The sequence below is a fragment of the Sprattus sprattus genome (assembly GCF_963457725.1).
Source record: "Sprattus sprattus genome assembly, chromosome: 9".
NCBI lineage: Eukaryota > Metazoa > Chordata > Actinopteri > Clupeiformes > Clupeidae > Sprattus > Sprattus sprattus.
In genome coordinates, this window is record NC_137928.1 from 23,016,730 (window position 1) to 23,034,340 (window position 17,611).

A 17,611-nucleotide genomic window follows, 5' to 3' on the forward strand; every position below is an offset into this window, starting at 1 on the left:
ACACACACACGATACAGAAAGACAAACATACATAAACATGCACACACAGAAGAAAAGAAAGACATACACACACAGAGTAAGAGACAGAGACAGGAAGAGAGAGAGAGAGAGAGAGAGAGAGAGAGAGAGAGAGAGAGAGACATATAAAGACACACTCATGCATGCCCATGTATGTCAAAAGTGAGAGTGCTGGCATGTTGGTATGTAGAGCAGAGGACCCCCAGGGATGAAGTAAATGAGAAGACTCTCACTGATGAGGGGATCTAATCAGGGTGGCGCAGCCACTTAACATGCACAGCAGCGGAGCAGGGAACACTGTGTGCAGGACGCTCCCATAACACACACTAACGCATCGCCGCTGCATGAGCGCAGCACACAAGGGACACACCATGTCCTCATTCAAGAACAATTCCAGAAGCGCTATCGAAGTAACACAGCCGTTTAAGGAGGCGAGTGCTGAAGTTTAATATTCTAGAGAAACGTCAATGCCAATGATGTCTATAGTGGACTAAGCCATGTGAATACCGCATTACAATGTTGCATTCATGAAGATTTGTCTCAGGATTTTCTGTCATGATTTGTGCACCAGTTCCTTCTTGACTTTCAAGTCATTGTGCCCCAAGCTGATCTGAATTGGTGTAAGTCCATGAAGAAAAGACTCACAGCCCGACAGTTGGAAGGCAATAAAGATGAGAGGAGGCATTTGAAAAACGAGAGAGTGGGGAGAGAGATGGATTATGGGAGGATCATTACGGTGGGTCACTGGCTGGGGGATCCCTAATAATGAGAAGTCTTCAAATCTAAATAGGGTTTGAATAGTAGTTGGAGGGTGATAGAATGATGCAGGGTTAGTGGAATGTAAAGTCATCCATCCCTCACATTAATGCATTAGTTACCCCCCCCACCCCCACCCCCCCTTAGGACATGTGGATATGGGCAGAGGGTGTCTCCCCCTCACCCTTAGGACATGACGATATGGGCAGAGGGTGTACCACCCCCCCCACACACACACACCGTTACGATGTGAGAGAGATAAGAAACATTTGAACATCAGTGCTGAAGGGCTGTGTGTGTGTTTGTGCATTTGCCAGTGTTCCATCATTCCTCAGTAGAATTGACATGTGACAAAGTGACAGACTCACACACACACACACACACACACACACACACACACACACACACACACACACACACACACACACACACACACAAACCATTCTGTGTGTTTTGCAGGATGCATCCGACATCTGACACTGACATCATCCCCCATCTTCACTTCCAGCCCTGCCACCTGTGACTGACTACCCTCTGTGGCGCCAGCTTGCCTCCGTGTGCCATTTCCATCAAGCGCTGATGGTCTATAAGACTTCAAACAGGGGGAGCCCAAATTGAATTTCCTCTCTGCCTCTGACAGCCTCTTACTTTTCTTTTCTATGGGGAAGTGAAGAGGCAGAGGCAGAGGCAACTCCACCAACTCTCCCATGTCCAGGCAGGGGAAAAGCAATCAGAGCAAGCAGCCGGTGTGGCCTTATCACGGACAGGCAGAGGGCATGGGAGTCCTTGCACCAGTGCTGTCCTCCTGACACGGCCAGCTATCTCAGCAGCGCTAAGCTAACCTCACCCATGCATGCTAATGCACACAGAAGAAGAAAGACAGAGGTGATGAAAAGAAATTCAATAGGAAAAAAAATGATGATGCATGGCTATCCAGACTGTCTGTACTGGGTATCACCTGCGTATGGTGTGTATGAGTGTGTGTCTGTCTCTGTGTGTGTGTGTGTGTGTGTGTGTGTGTGTGTGTGTGTGTGTGTGTGTGTTACTTTGTTCCTGTGGTTAGATCACGCATGAAATTGCACATTGACAGAAATACATGCATTAAGATGCCATGGACCAGTGCACACAAACTTCATTACTTGTTCAGGACAGAACATTCACACACACACACACACACACACACACACACACACACACACACACACACACACACACACACACACACACACACACACACACCAAACACACCAAACACACATACACACACACACACACACTTGTACATATGTCCTCACACATTGACGTACACAGCTGCTCTAGAAATTCATTCACTTTCCCCTGGCACGCTCATTTGATCTACAGCCTGATCAATGTGATGGATGTGTGTGATGACAGTATCTACTAATAGTGATGATTACAATGACTGAGTGGGCACACTGAGGGCTCAATTATATTTCTGCCATTGGCTTTCCAGCATTCTGAGCACATGTATAGATGATACAAAAATGACAATGTTGTTGGAATACGAAAAAACAAGAGAAAAAAAGTGAAGCAAATCGATGGACAAACAAACAAACAAAAACCAACAATGATAGAGTGGTGGTTGTGGTAAAGGCTGTGGACTGCTCTCACAAACCCAAGCCACCAAGAGGAGCAGCGTCCAGGACCCTACCCTACCCTACCCCACCACCAATGGTCCAAAAGCACGTCATTTACACCTTTCTTGTCCCCGGATGACAAATGATGGATGTTTTCTAGAATTGATGCAGGACATTGACCCTTGAACACACACACATACACACACAAGCGCGGGCACACACAGTGGGGCACTCACCATCGACTCTTGTTTCAAATCAATCAGGGGAAGATGATGCTAAGCACCTGCCTGCATTGGTTTTCTCAGTGCTCGTGGAAGTCCAATTAATCTGAATTTCACTGACAGCTGGGCTCCCCCTAGTGGTTGACATGTCAAGCTTATGTGCACTTGAGCAGAGCTTCCACCAAATGGGACTCATATTACTGTTAATAACTTCTAACCCTCCCACACACACACAGGAAGACCAGGCTTATCCCTTCCACCAGCATTGTCCACACAGGAATACAGTCTCTCTCCAACCTCATCCCTAATTAGGCATGTTCTTGACTAATCTCCATGGTAATCTTTTGAACAATTTGGACGGGTGTTACAAATAGTCCTCCCCACAAAGTTTTTTCTTTACTGCCAAGTGCAGCACATCCCCAACGATGAAAGCACTTCAAAAGACTTCAAGCCAACACATAACTTTCTTAAGAGACTGAGCTCTAGCTCTCAAAACACACACACACACACACACACACACACACACACACACACACACACACACACACACATTCACCCAAACACACACATATACACACACACACACACACACACAATCACCCACACACACACACACACACACACACACACACACACACACACACACACACACACACACACACACACACACACACACACACACACAAACAAACACACACACACACACACACACACACACACACACACACACACACACACACACAGAGAAGAGAGAAAAGCGAACGCAGAATACCAAGCATATGGCAGAGTGGCAGTGAGCCAGGGCCAGTGAGATGTGCCGGTCAGCACAGAGAGAAAGCAAACCCCATTTATACGGTGCAGAGCAACATAAGTGTTCTCTGGCCGTGGGTAAACCTGTGGCACTTGCTACTGCTAACAGACATCTCTGTGGGCATTTGAGCTTAAGTGAGCTCAGCCTTGTGCAAAAATGGATAGACAGCATGCCCTCGATCACTATTAACCATTTGTCATCAATAATGCAGCCCCAGAAGGGGGGGGGGGAGGGGGGGCAGGATTGCAGGCAGCAGAGGAGAGTGAGAATAGATTGTATTGGATGGGTGGATCACAACAACAGGAGAGAAGGAAGAGAGACAACTGACAACTGATAAGGGCGAAAGGAAAGAATAGAAGGGTAGTCAATGCTCAGACACACACACAAACACACGCACATACACACATGCCCTTCATTGTGGAGGAGAGCATTATCTGCTGTTGTGATTTGCTCTCATGTACTTAGACTTGCATGGGTGATCAGCCAACAGTACAAAAACTGTGCCGTGTGAAAGTGAACAGTAGCCTGGTGACACCAGCCTACGTATTTCCGCCTGAATTGATTTCCAGCTCATACTCAGTCTGGCCCAACCCCATTGACAATCGTCTCCAGAACTCAAAATTTTGCAGGACCAATCAGCGAACAGTTCAGAGCTGTGACGCAAAACTCGCCTTGGAGGAAAAGACACGAAAAGCTATCGGAAAAGTTGTCTCAACTCTCGAGAACATCAGAAAATTAAAAGGAGAACAAGAGTATTTTCTTGTAAGTTTTATGATTGGAAAGGACGTCGTAGCTCTTCTCCCAACTGGCTTTGGGAAGAGTTTAATCTACCGAATGCTTACTAAACGTTGCTGATTGGTTAAGGGAACTCCAATGATTTTAAACCTCAAGATAAGCACCCGCCGATCTCGGAAACCAAAATGCATTGGGTTGGCCCAGACTGAAAGACGGAATGAAATGGAGTCACAGGCTGGTAATGGCCAGGCTAAGTGAACAGGACATCGATGACAAATGTCAGTGGTATGCAGCGTCCCTCTGCAGTGTCACGGCAGAAGTGAAGATGGCTCCAGGCCTTAAAATAGTGACAAACCACATGATGAATTATTGATTGAGCTAAAAATACACATTCATTACCCTCTAAGAAGTCTAGTCCTCATTTTTATTGTACAGTTGGACTTAGACACAGTGATGAAGAATGTAACATCTCTCCTTGGGACTCATCCGTGCCATTGCATGTATTTACACATAAACCTTACACATCTCTGGTCAAATTATATTGTCAATAATAGCAATCAAGCAATGCAATACATGAATGACAACGACAACATTATAGCATTATAACAACAACATGGAGGCACCCTTACCCTTACAAATCTCTCATTTCTATAGATCAGATGTTGACCCCGCGTACCCTTATCCCTTTACCCTTCGCCACCACAGCATGACATACCGAGAGGCCCTGCTGAGCATCACCTATCTGATTGCCACGCCAATTAAGAATTAAATAAGGCCACCTGCCTAGCCCTCATTAAACATTAATAATGTTTCCAAGATGAATAAATGATTTGTGTTTGGCACATCTGCGGCAACTTCTACCCTGCTCTGTGGCTCTGCTGCGCTCTAATTGTGGAGACTTAGAGCAACGCTTGTTAAAAAGCAAACAAGGGGATAATCCGACACCAGATGAAGCCAGTCACAAGAGCCTGGAATCAACCGACACAGTGCGTTGTTGGTGGACACATACACGAGTACTGAAGGATTTCAAAGATGGCAGCATGTCAAATGGCCACTCAAGGCGCTCCTGTAGTTAAGCGGGTTCGAGCAGCGCCCTAGCAATGCCAAGGCCATGACTGCTATCAGCACCAGCTGCTCAGTATACTTCGAGGCATTATAATGGAAGAGCTCTCAGCAATGGTGAGATCTGTTATACAAACAGTGCTCTATAGGTATGCCATCCAGACAACATACAAGAACAACCAGTAGACCTGTGGATATCCGTGAGAGATTCTAGTCTGACTGCAAGGGGGCTTGAAATTCTCAGACAAGGCTGTAATAAAAACCACAGCAGCACATTCCAGTGATGATAAACACGGATAAACACGAAGTGGTGGCTCCTGAAGCATTCCTTTTATGGGCAGCAGACTACATTACACTCGGTTTGCCAGGTATACATATCAGCACCATTAAATAGGAATTCTGTTCACTTGTCTTTCCAAATGCAACAAGGAGAACTGACAGATTGAGTTATGCTCCTGGTACATTCTGTTTATTCAGACATGTTTGCTCTCGTAACCATTTCCCCTTCTACCTGTGTCTGACTTGTGCACCTGCTGAAATACACCAGGATGTCATCTCTTTCCCTACCGGGCCTGCGGTCATGGATTTATGGCTAGGCACGGTAACCGTTGATTTAATGCGCTGCGGATCATGTGATGTGCCTGCCTCACTGGCCCCCTGAAGATATATGGGGCATCAACAGACTCATAAAGAACGAGTGAGGGTGAGAGTAAGGCAGGGACGCTTCAACCTTCAACCCCGTCACATCTTTAAACACAAGGGCAAAACGATCCCAGTCACCGAGAGGCCTGAATGCGTGTCAGTCACGGTTCAGTTCCAGTGGACTTTTACTTTTAGATTCCTCTCCAACGTCTCCCCACATCACAGAGCACAGATAACGTTACACTGTGCCGAAACGGTGCTACTGTTTGGGGCATGCACATGTGAGGGTGCCAAAGCTGTGCCATGATGTCACTTGGCATTGTTACTGTTATTGCTGCCCCTTCCCCCTCCTTTTGCACCCTAGGATGCCCCAGGACCAGAAATAGAAGGGGAAAGCAGACAGTTATGCACATGCACAAACACACTCACTCACTTTAGAAAAGTTACACACAATTCAAACTAATTCCATCATCTAATATTGAATGGCTCTGTACATATAGGACAGCTCTAGGTTCATGAGGTCACACACATCCAGCATTGATTTTTTTTTAGGGTGTGTGGGCCGGGCCTCCCAATGAAACTGTGCCCTCAATGACCTCTCAAATCGCCACTTTTTCATGAGCGGAGTCGTGCGATCTGCATGATAACCAACTTCCATAAACACACTCACCATATCAACACACCCTCATTCCAATCTCATGTCATCTCTCTGTCCATCCAGTCCCCTCTCATCCTCTTTCCTGGAAATAACCAATCAGAGATCATGTTTTCCTCCCCACAAAGCTAGGACCCCGGGCACCACACACATAGCACAGAGAGCAGGTTGTGTTGGGTGGGGAGTGGAGCTTCTCTACTGACCAGTTGCAAAAACACAGCTGTCACAAAAACACTCATTGCCAGTTGTTCACTTCAATTACTACATAGAGCACTGAACAGCCAAACATTACTGACAGTTCCCCGTGTGTGTGTGTGTGTGTGTGTGTGCGCGCGCATGTGTTTATGTACATGCCTGCATGCATAAGTCTTTGGGTGTATACCTGTAAGCCATGCCGGTAGTGGCCCGCACTGAGTCCTGCAGCGAGAGCGCGTGCATGTTGAGGAACTCCTCCAGGTGCTTGAGCTCCAGCTGGGACTTAGCCTTCAGGCCTCTCCAGCACAAGAGCGGCGTGTACAGCCTCAGACCGGCCGGGCTCTGCCTCCCACACCTGGGCCCCTGGGCCCTCTCTCCAGCCTTCTGCCCTCCCTTCTGCTTGGGGGCGGGGATGTCGGGGCAAGCAGCTTTGTACAGGTACATCTCTGTCTCTCTGTCCTCCTGTGCCTCTTGCAGAGGAGCCTCAAATAGACAAATGTCAAGCAGCTGGGACTGACTCTGTCTCTCACTAACACTCCTCGCAATCCCTTAGCAGATGCACAAAAATGTCATGAAGAAAATGACAGGACAAGTTTGATAAAAGGTCCAGATACTCCTGCTGAGTTAAATCACCAAAACAGACAACTTGTCAGAGATGTTCTCGTCCCAATGCCTCCTCTCCCATTTTATTTGCCACTTTGTTAATATAGTCGATCAGTCCAGTGTGTTGCAGTCTCTAATAAATGCCATGGGAATCTGGGACATTTTCCCCTCCCTCAATCTCCCCCTCCCCCTCTATCTCCCTCCCCCTTCCTCTCTCCCTATTCCTCTTTCTCTCTCTCTCTAACGCTCCACCTCTTTTCCCTACTCTTTCATTTCAATTCTGTCTGCAGACTGCCATGCTCTCCATGCTTGTCCTCGGAACAGTTACCTAAAAATCCTGGCCATTGGCCAGGCTCAGTGAACTCTGACCTCGTCTGACAAGGGTCTTATCTGGGGGATTGTGGGAATGGATGGCCTCTCCACTTTCCCATATACAGCATGGGTTTTCAGCAGGAGCGCGTTCACACTCATGCAACCTTTCATCAAGCCCCACTGTTCCCAAATACCATGGAGGCAAGCCAACTTGGGCACGCGCAGTACTGGACTGGACACACACGGACACACCCACACGCACACACACACACGCATACGCACAGACATCAACGCACACACACACACACACACACACACACAATCACACACACACACACACACACACACACACACACACATACACACACAAACACACACACACACACATCAACTCACACAAACGAGCGTGAGTGGTCTATTGACAACTGTCCCTTGTGTCCACCAGATCCATACCATCAACCGAGAGGTCAGAAGTGTTACGTAATCACTTTTTTTCCTTTTTTATTTCTAGCCAAAACATTTCTACAACTGAAGGAGTAAAGGGGCCTGCGTATCTGGAACCAATTTCAGCAGTGGTCAGTACCCAATGGCTGATACCAATGATAACATCACGTGGACACTGCCAGAGGTCTGAATGTAAATCACTAATGTCACTGCAGCAACACTGTCCAAAGATATTTCCGGTGTAGATTTGGTTCCCTATTTATATATTTTGATGTTAAGATGAAAATGGTTATATAAGACATCTTTCCTAAGAAGGATCATTCCCTGTCCTATTCTGTTACATATGCCCTCCCATTTGAATACATCCATATACCACTGCAAGTTTCTGAGCTTGAGTCATAGCTGGGAATACATGTGGGTGGAGGTTGTGGGAATTGTGTGGTCCATGAGAGCTGTTCTGTTGAGGGGAAACACACATCTAGGACTATGAAACAAGGGATCCTCTCCTCCACATTTTACCACATCAAACTCAAACTGTCATGTAAAATACAGAGCTGAACTGGACTAGCTAGGAGGATTAGAACCCCCCTTGGGAAGGTATTTTAAGAGCAATTGATGTTGGCCCATTTGGACATTGCCCTACAGGACCCTACTGATCTGCTTTCCTTGTGATCAAATGAGAAAAATCTGAGCTACCCACAGACAGGAAAGTGTTTCTCATGGATTGTATCAGTATTGATGACATTCTTCTCAACACTCAAAAGTACATATCTGATAGTGGCTTGCAAAAGGGTAGATTCTACTAGAGTAAGAAGGAATAAAGTCAGCATCATTGTTGGCTTGTTGGTGAAGTGGCGGGTGCATTTCATTCACATTAACAAATTCGCATTTCATTTCCATTCCAGGTAAATTCTACCACTTCTGAGATTGTCATAACTACAAACATGTCCTGTTGGGTATCATGTCCTGTGATTGGTTGGACTAAGTCAAAGTGAAATGAATGAAGTGTCACATTAACATCATCTAAAGGTTTTTGAGTTGAGAGTTGTGGCCTTTACAACTCATTCTCTTCACTACGTACAGTCACCTCATTGAAGGTCAACTAGCAGCCAATTTCCAAGGTCACTTCTGGGATTTTTTGTGCGACTTGGCAAGGCCAAACATAACGATTATGACTGATGATCAGACAAATCAGATGTGCTTTCACCTTACTCTGTGCTGTTTTTAAACATCAGGACAAACAGTATACTGTATCAGGATGAAATACTAGAATTGGATTATTTGCATGTTTCCTTTAGAAACACATTAAAGAATATCATGTAAAAATGAGTGTACTTAATGAGTGTTCTTAGATTATAACATTTTCAGGAATGAAACCATTAGAGATTGAACAGCCTAGTCTAAGGTGAAGCACCATCATTCCAGGCAGCTTTCAGGCTTTTATTTACCCCTCTTAGGCACAGCTTGTTTGTACACAACACACCACGTGGGATGACGAAATAAATCAGGATAGAAGTCTCCTGCCAGAACGTTCCAGAGGATCAGAGGCTAATGTGTCCTTTTGCTTCACAGCGGCTGGATGGATGGTTCCTGACGTGCATGGGTAACCATATATCACGCTCTCTCTCTCGATACTGTCAGACTTCTCCAAGAGAGAGGAGGACAGCCTGCTGAATTTTTCAGTCAATGTCCCAGCGCTGCAGCATTACCTGCCTCTAAACCTTAATTAGCCTAATCGGATCTCCCACTTTTTGTATTAAAGCATTCCAGTGAGAAGAAAATGGCTTACAATGCAAAGTCAGTCAAGTGCAGTGAGGCAAGGAAAAGGAGGAGAAATCTGCAGAGACAACAGAGAGTAGCAAGGGAGAGAGAGAAAGATGGCTTTGGGACTGATACCATGGAGCTGCTGCTGCTGCTGCTGCTGCTCTCAACAGATAAGGGGATCAGTCACTGAAAAGATTCTGTCCAACTTTAGAGCTCGGCTAATAAACTGCATTTTGCTATAATGAATGAATGTGACTAATGAAGATAAATTGAATGATTAAATGCAAGCAGTTAAGTACCTTTTGAAACTCAAACACTACATTTGAAATGTTCCAATCTGGCTATAGGATAAATCAATGCACAGAAAAAGCCCTGCTAAAAGTAGAGAATTATATCAGAACAAATCTTGATAGCAACAAGCTTTTAGTTCTGGTGCTGGTTGAACTGAGTGACGCTTTTGATACTGTGGACCACCAGATTCTTTTAGAGAAATCAAGTGCGCATGTTGGCCTGTCTGGAATTCGTTTTTCACTGGTGTACTTTATTTCTTTGCGGAATAATTGATCTGTATCTATGGATGACCACTCCTCCAAACACTATGAGGTTCCTTGTGGGGTACCAGAACTTTATTTGCAGAACTTTATTTGCTACCCCTGGGCAGTGTCATCTGGAGGCACGGCATATCTTTCCACAGCTAACAATTATGCTTTGGGGTGGGGGCTAAGCCTTGTCTGGGAATTCCCCGCCCCTTCACTGCATTTCATTTCCTCAGTTAGTCTGGCAAACTCCTCAATGGAGGTCCACTTCAGTCACGTAATTGGACACTCCCTTAACCAATCAGACCAACGATACTATATAACGATACAACGATCGGTAATAAAGCAAACACATCTTTTTTCTGTATGAATTATTCCAGGGCAAGTTTCTGTTCTATTTTCAAAGAAAACTTGCCTTTGAAATCATCCATGACAGCCGCGAGAGCAGTATCGAAGGTTTGCTGTGCTTTTCTCTTTGCTTTCGCTTTTGTTACGTAGTCGTGGATAGTTTAAATCCGCCAATGGCACGCCAGGTAGCCAAAAGCCAGTTTGTGATTGGCTCCAAGGATCCTGGAAATGCTGGAATGAACTTCTATACAAATTTTGCCAGACCCACTTAAGAGGCAAAATCAATTGCGCCGAATTCTGATTTACTGATGGTTATTAGATTAATCTCGATCTTCCTTTCGCTTAGCCAGGTTTTTAGGCAGTTAACGGCCCACAAAGTTTGTTTTACGGTGTTGGCTTCATGTCTGCTCCTTTCGATGGAGTCCAGATCAGCTGCGCTGATGGAGACGACCCTGGACACAGCGCTCTCCTCCCGCTTGAATTAATTAGGCCTTTCATTTTTCTCGTCATCAGACGATTCATAAAATAAATCAAATGTTATCTTTGATAAATCGGTCTCCATTTTTTTTTCTAATAGCAGTCCTACTCAATTTTTTTTAATAATGGAATTTGAATTAACGGTAATTGCTAAATTGTATCAACGCGCTATAGAATGTTTCATCATTAATTTCAGTTAATTAACGGTTATCGCTACATTGTATCAACGCGCTATAGAATATTTCATCGCGGAGTGATTTATTATTAGCTGTGAAAAGTCCCGTCCCGTAACTGTGGGTATGTTGACGAATAACCTATAGTATGGAACGTCTCTCGTCCAATCAGAAACAGCTAAATTACGCTCCAGAACCCAATTGTTTTATAAATGTAAGTATTTTTGGCTTATAATTAATTTAAAAATGACGACAGTCTTGTTTCGTGCTCTACACAGTTGTATACATATATATTTGCAACCATGTTCTTCATTAGACTTTTTTTTTAATCGCTAGTTTCATAGCTCATACAGTCACGCATGACGTACCCGAAACCGAGTGGCGTCTCATTTCATAGGGGAAAGTTTTCAGCCCTTGGCCCTTACACTTGCAAGTGCTAGGGTTAAAGGTACCCAGTGCAACTTTATGTAAACATTCAATGAAAAATAAACATTCAATTTCTAGTCTTTTTTACACGTAGTAAGTTTCAATAACTCCATACCATTACATACCGACATTCAAGCAGCAAAGATGAGACGTCGTTGTGTGGTGAGAACTGATAGAAAATCGTAAACAACAACAATCGCCGGTGGGGAGAAGCCATTTTTCCATTGACTGGAAGCCTGCTTTATTTATTGCAGGTTAAAAAAAATAAAGAAAATGGCGGCGATTGTTGTTGTTATCGATTTTCTATCAGTTCTCACCACACAACGATGTCTCATCTTTGCTGCTTGAATGTCGGTATGTAATGGTATGGAGTTATTGAAACTTACTACGTGTAAAAAAGACTAGAAATTGAATGTTTATTTTTAAGCCTCGAAAGTTGCACTGGGTGCCTTTAAGACAAGACAAAGACAAAGCAAAAGGGGCAAGGGGAAGAATAGAGATTCGGCCTAAGCCATCACTACTCCTACTTTATATTAATAGGATCTACTGACATGCTATCCACTGGCTTACATGAGGTGCTTTATTAAAGAGCAATTTAATGTATTGTATACATATAGGCCGTTTAAATTGTGTTAATTTGAGCCACTTCTGATGCATTTTCGTATCTCCCCTAGCAAGCGATCGAGAAAATTAAGGATTTGCGTTTTAATGACTGTTTAAAAAACAACAAACTACTAGCAATGTCAGTGACTCACTCAACAGACAAACAGACAAGGAGCTAAAGTAATCATAACGATCTGCATTATTCTAGCTCATTCTTTCATTCACAAGAATTCACATTCACTCACAGATTTTACACTCCTGTAAACTGTAGTTTACGTTAAATGAATCGTCATGCAACACTTCTTTTTAGCTATAGCTTAATAAAGGACGGAGAGCTGACTGGAAACACTAAACATATAGGCACATTATTTTTTTTTAGATTGGTATCTTTACTTCAAGAACTTACTCTTTTAGCTGAGAGGAAGGTAATGTTGAAGTTTTGTGATGACGGAGGGTTGTAGTTAGGTGACGTTATCAGTCATATGCAGAGAGTAAACTTGCGGTAAGAGTTCGTAGGCTACTCCTTGCAGAGCGTGTTGCACTGACACATTTCAACACTAGCCTTCCCATTGTTCATTGCGACAACTGTATTTGAACAACGTTGAAAACTGAAAGCTTTGACAGTAAAGCACTTCCACCCCCTAGGCCTAGCGATTCCCCTGCCCCAAACCTAATACTCAACTCAAGCCAAAACGCAAGAAATATAAGAGTGATTGTAGCAATGATTACAGTGCATGAAATGCCCTGTATTGTTATTCCTAGGCTTCTTCTTCTTCTTCTTCTTCTTCTTCTTATTCTTGTTACCTTTTTCTGCGATTAATTCAGCCCGAACCGCTTAACGTAGAAACTTCATTCAAACTTTGTCGCGTAGGTCTTGTAAAGGACACTTATGCTATGTATTTTTCACTTTTCTAAACTTTATACTTTTTAAGATATTAAATAAAAACTAATCTAAATTTTCCCATTGACTTACATTGGGCCATTATGACATCATAATAGGGTCTTTAAACTGGCTTGCACCTGTGCTTCACTGACAGCTGCGCCAAATCAAAGGAACCTCTTCTCTGTCCCTCTCAATTTAACTGTAACTAGGAACATTAAGACACCTTCCATTCTCTACTTTTTTTCTCTCCATCTCTCCATCTTTCTCTCTATCCCTCTCAGTCTACTTTCTCTCACACTCAATCTCTCTTCTTCACTCCATTTTTATCTCCTTTTTTCAATATTTTCACTCTCTTTTTCTCTTTCACTTTTCTATCCTTTCTTCTTTCCTTCTTTCACTCTTCTTTCCTTTTCTTCTTTCCTTCTTCAACTATTATTTCCTTCTTTCACTCTTCTTTCCTTTCTTCACTCTTCTTTCTTTTCTTCTTCCACTCTTCTTTCCTTTCTTCACTCTTCTTTCTTTTCTTCTTTCCTTCTTTCACTCTTCTTTCCTTCATCCTCTCTTCTCTCCTTTCTTCACTCTTCTATCCTTTCTTCTTTCCTTATTCCACTCTTCTTTCCTTTCTTCTTTCCTTCTTTCACTCTTCTTTCTTTTCGTCTTCCTTTCCTAACTTTTGCATTTCATGCACTGGTATTTCCTTCAGGAAATGCATTTTCTAGTTTCAATTTCAAGTCTCATGTGAGGTGTTACTAAAACAGCATTTTATTCCTTGAAGAGGCCATTTCTCTCTAGCAACCGAGAGGCTGATTCACGCTTTTATAACTAGCAGGCTAGACTACTGTAAGGCTTCTCTTTCTGGTCTACCAAAGAATACAATAAATCAGCTATAATTAATTCAAAGTTCTACAGCACAAGTGCTGACTAAGATCGGAATGAGAGTAGCCTACATGTATTAGTAAATTATGCACTGCATGGCCTTGCAAAAGAGTACCCCTCAGATCCTTAGGTTCTTTTTTGAGCTATTCCTTAAAACGGAACAAAGAAAATTATGTTTGTGGATGTGAGAGGAGCTGAAAATATTGACAATTTTTAAACATAAACTAAAAACCCATCAGTCTGGCTTTTATGTAGACTTATTTGATTTATTCTTCATCATTATTACAGTGCATGAAATGCCCTGTATTGTTATTCCTAGGCTTCTTCTTCTTCTTCTTCTTCTTCTTCTTCTTCTTATTCTTGTTACCTTTTTCTGCGATTAATTCAGCCCGAACCGCTTAACGTAGAAACTTCATTTAAACTTTGTCGCGTAGGTCTTGTAAAGGACACTTATGCTATGTATTTTTCACTTTTCTAAACTTTGTACTTTTTAAGATATTAAATAAAAACGAATCTAAATTTTCCCATTGACTTACATTGGGCCATTATGACATCATAATAGGGTCTTTAAACTGGCTTGCACCTGTGCTTCACTGACAGCTGCACGAAATCAAAGGAACCTGTTCTCTGTCCCTCTCAATTTAACTGTAACTAGGAACATTAAGACACCTTCCATTCTCTACTTTTTTTTCTCTCCATCTCTCCATCTTTCTCTCTATCCCTCTCAGTCTACTTTCTCTCACACTCAATCTCTCTTCTTCACTCCATTTTTATCTCCTTTTTTCAATATTTTCACTCTCTTTTTCTCTTCCACTCTTCTTTCCTTCTTTCACTTTTCTTTCCTTTCTTCACTCTCCTTTCTTCTTTTCTTCTTCCTTTCCTAACTTTTGCATTTCATGCACTGGTATTTCCTTCAGGAAATGCATTTTCTAGTTATTTATTCAAATCTACCCTGTTTTATTAATTTATTACATTTTTAGTGTTTGCATTATCCTTTATTATTTATCTTTCATTATCTCAACTACCCATCTTTTTTGTTGCCTTATTAAATGAACTGTGCATTAAGTTTCTAAATCCATTTAAATGATTGATTATGACCCCCACTGGTGTTTGTACAAATGAACAGTACAATGGAGGACCACAGGAGGAAAAAAATGATTCTCAAAGTCCTTTTAAGGATGAAGGGTGAAAGAGAACGCGACTGATGCAGCTATACTGGAAAAAATGATCTTTGATCGTACAAAAAGTTGAGTGAATGTGTGGGTGTGAAAGCGAATAATCTAATCTGCAGAGGCCATATCAGCACAGGTATGAAACTAAGTGTTGGTGTGAACATAAGGAGCGCTCTGGGCCTTTCAGGTCGGGTTTCACGCCTAATCCCTTTATTCAGTACAGGGGAAAAAGACAAACTCTTACCAGGAAAACAACAGGAAGGAGAAATGGTGAAGAGATCTTCCTCTCTAAGGCGAAGACATTCAATACTACTCAATGAACTGCTCCAATAGCGCTGGCCTTGGCAGTTGGCCCGCTCAATCCTCCTCCATTTGTTTTTGTCACCAGGGAGATAGGAAATGTCAAAACACACCCTTATGGAGTTGGACAGATGCCATGCAACTGGATACTAATCAGCAGCAACTCTCGGTCCAATGAGAAGTTATATTTACCCAAGACGAACACAAAAAACAACCAATGTCATCACACTAACTTATGTGATTCTTGTAATGTTAACTGCTAGATGATATCCTTTTCTCTCCCCCTTCTCACACATGAAACGCATGTCTTAAATGCTCAGACATCTATTATGAAGACTGTCTTTGGTGAGGTTAATGGTGTTTGTGATAGATATAACAGTCAAGTCAGCAAACAAAGAGATAATATCAGCAAGAAAGAAAATTATTGTGATGTTGTTGTGTAAAATCGATTGTTTTTGTACGGGTTTTGAGCACCAGGACAACATAGACAACACACCTGAAACAACTGACTAAATGACTCTTCTTATCTTGGAGAGACAAAGACAGTTCACAATCATCACAATACTGTGTATGTTAGCCATGAGCTAATTGCATAACATGACTCATATCACAAGTTCACATCTATTGCACAAATTTGAACGATTAACATAGATACATTTTATGCCAACTGTTGATTTCTGTTTTATGTCTGTATATTACTGTTTATTTCATTCCACCTCCTGTCTATTCCTCAGCCTCTCCTTTCCTTTACTCTCACCTGTAGGGCATACGGGTCTGGTACGCTACTGTGTCCTCCCTGGCCAGCCCATACAGCTTCAGGTACCAGTTGGTCTCGATCTCCCTGACGATGGCAGCCTTGCGTGCCCTCTGGAGCGCCGCCTGCTGGTGGAGGCTTTGGACGCGGTTCTCCTGAGAGTTGCGCTGGGCGCGGAGGCCGCTGATGGAGTTCCCCGAGAGCTTCCGGAGCCTGGACGCCGGGTCCACTGTGGCCGCCCCGCTGCTGCGAGCTGCCAGCATGGTTGGCCAAAGTCGTCCTCCACCTCCTCAAACAGGCATGACCATCAAATCTGTGACTGTTGGGTTTTGGGTAAATACGGGGTCACCTGTCTTGTTTTTTGTCTCTGTTTACTAATATCTGCTCTTCCTTTTTCCTTTCACGTCTTGTTCTTCACCTCTCTGTCTCTTCCACTTTGTGGCTCTCTTATAACCTCCCCTTGTCCACGGACTGAAACCAGATCCTCCAGCGCTCCTCTGCCTATCTGTTGGGCTGGAGTAGGGCTGGGCAGGGCCAAGATGGGCAGGATAGAGGTGCTGGGTACTGTCTGTTCCACCCTGCTTTCAGAGGCAGACACCCCATAGGGCTCACTGACTCTGGGATTAGCTCACTCTAGGCGGTGCCTGCAGGTGTTCCCCCGCGTGAGCCTCAGAAATCTATAAGCCTCTCACACAGAGACCATAACCACTCATAGGACACAAACAGAATTTCTCTTGATGCAAGTACACAAAGAATAAAAAAAAACACGAACTTTTCCATAGTAAGTACGAGAACAGAGCTATGCACAAGACCCTATGTATGCGTATGGTCAGCTTAGTTATAATGGGCTGTTTAGCAGCAAGACTCTAAGGAGTGCTATTTCCTGTCATTAGACCTGCAAGGTTTAAACTCTGAAAGGAATACCCCAGTCTCCTTAACCCTCTGAGCTTTTAATAACACCACTTAGCGACTGTTGTGTACACACACTTTACAGACAAACACACACACACACACACACACACACACACACACACAAACCTGTATGTACACATACGTAAAAACTTAGAGAGCTTTACATATACTGTCTATATATACACTCATCTAATATTAAGAAGATGATATATAATTAGATTATATATGATTTTACTCCAGTGACAAGAAATAAAATGTTTTGCTTGGCTGACAGGTGTCCCAATATTTCTTTATAACAGGACACCTATAAAAAAGACCTCTTGCCTGATGTTTGT

The 17,611-nt window shown here is 43.2% G+C and overlaps 1 protein-coding gene across 1 annotated transcript in view; it reads right to left on the reverse strand.

Moving 5' to 3' along the window:
- kcnab1a (potassium voltage-gated channel subfamily A regulatory beta subunit 1a) overlaps positions 1-7,137 on the reverse strand; it is a gene marked incomplete at both ends in the record, with an annotated part of 65,510 nt that extends 58,373 nt beyond the window's left edge. Inside the window, one exon of the mRNA XM_080844267.1 lies at positions 6,881-7,137. Coding sequence (XP_080700393.1) covers positions 6,881-7,137 — 257 coding nt within the window. The remainder of the gene's footprint in view (positions 1-6,880) is intronic.
- Positions 7,138-17,611: the final 10,474 nt, after the last annotated feature.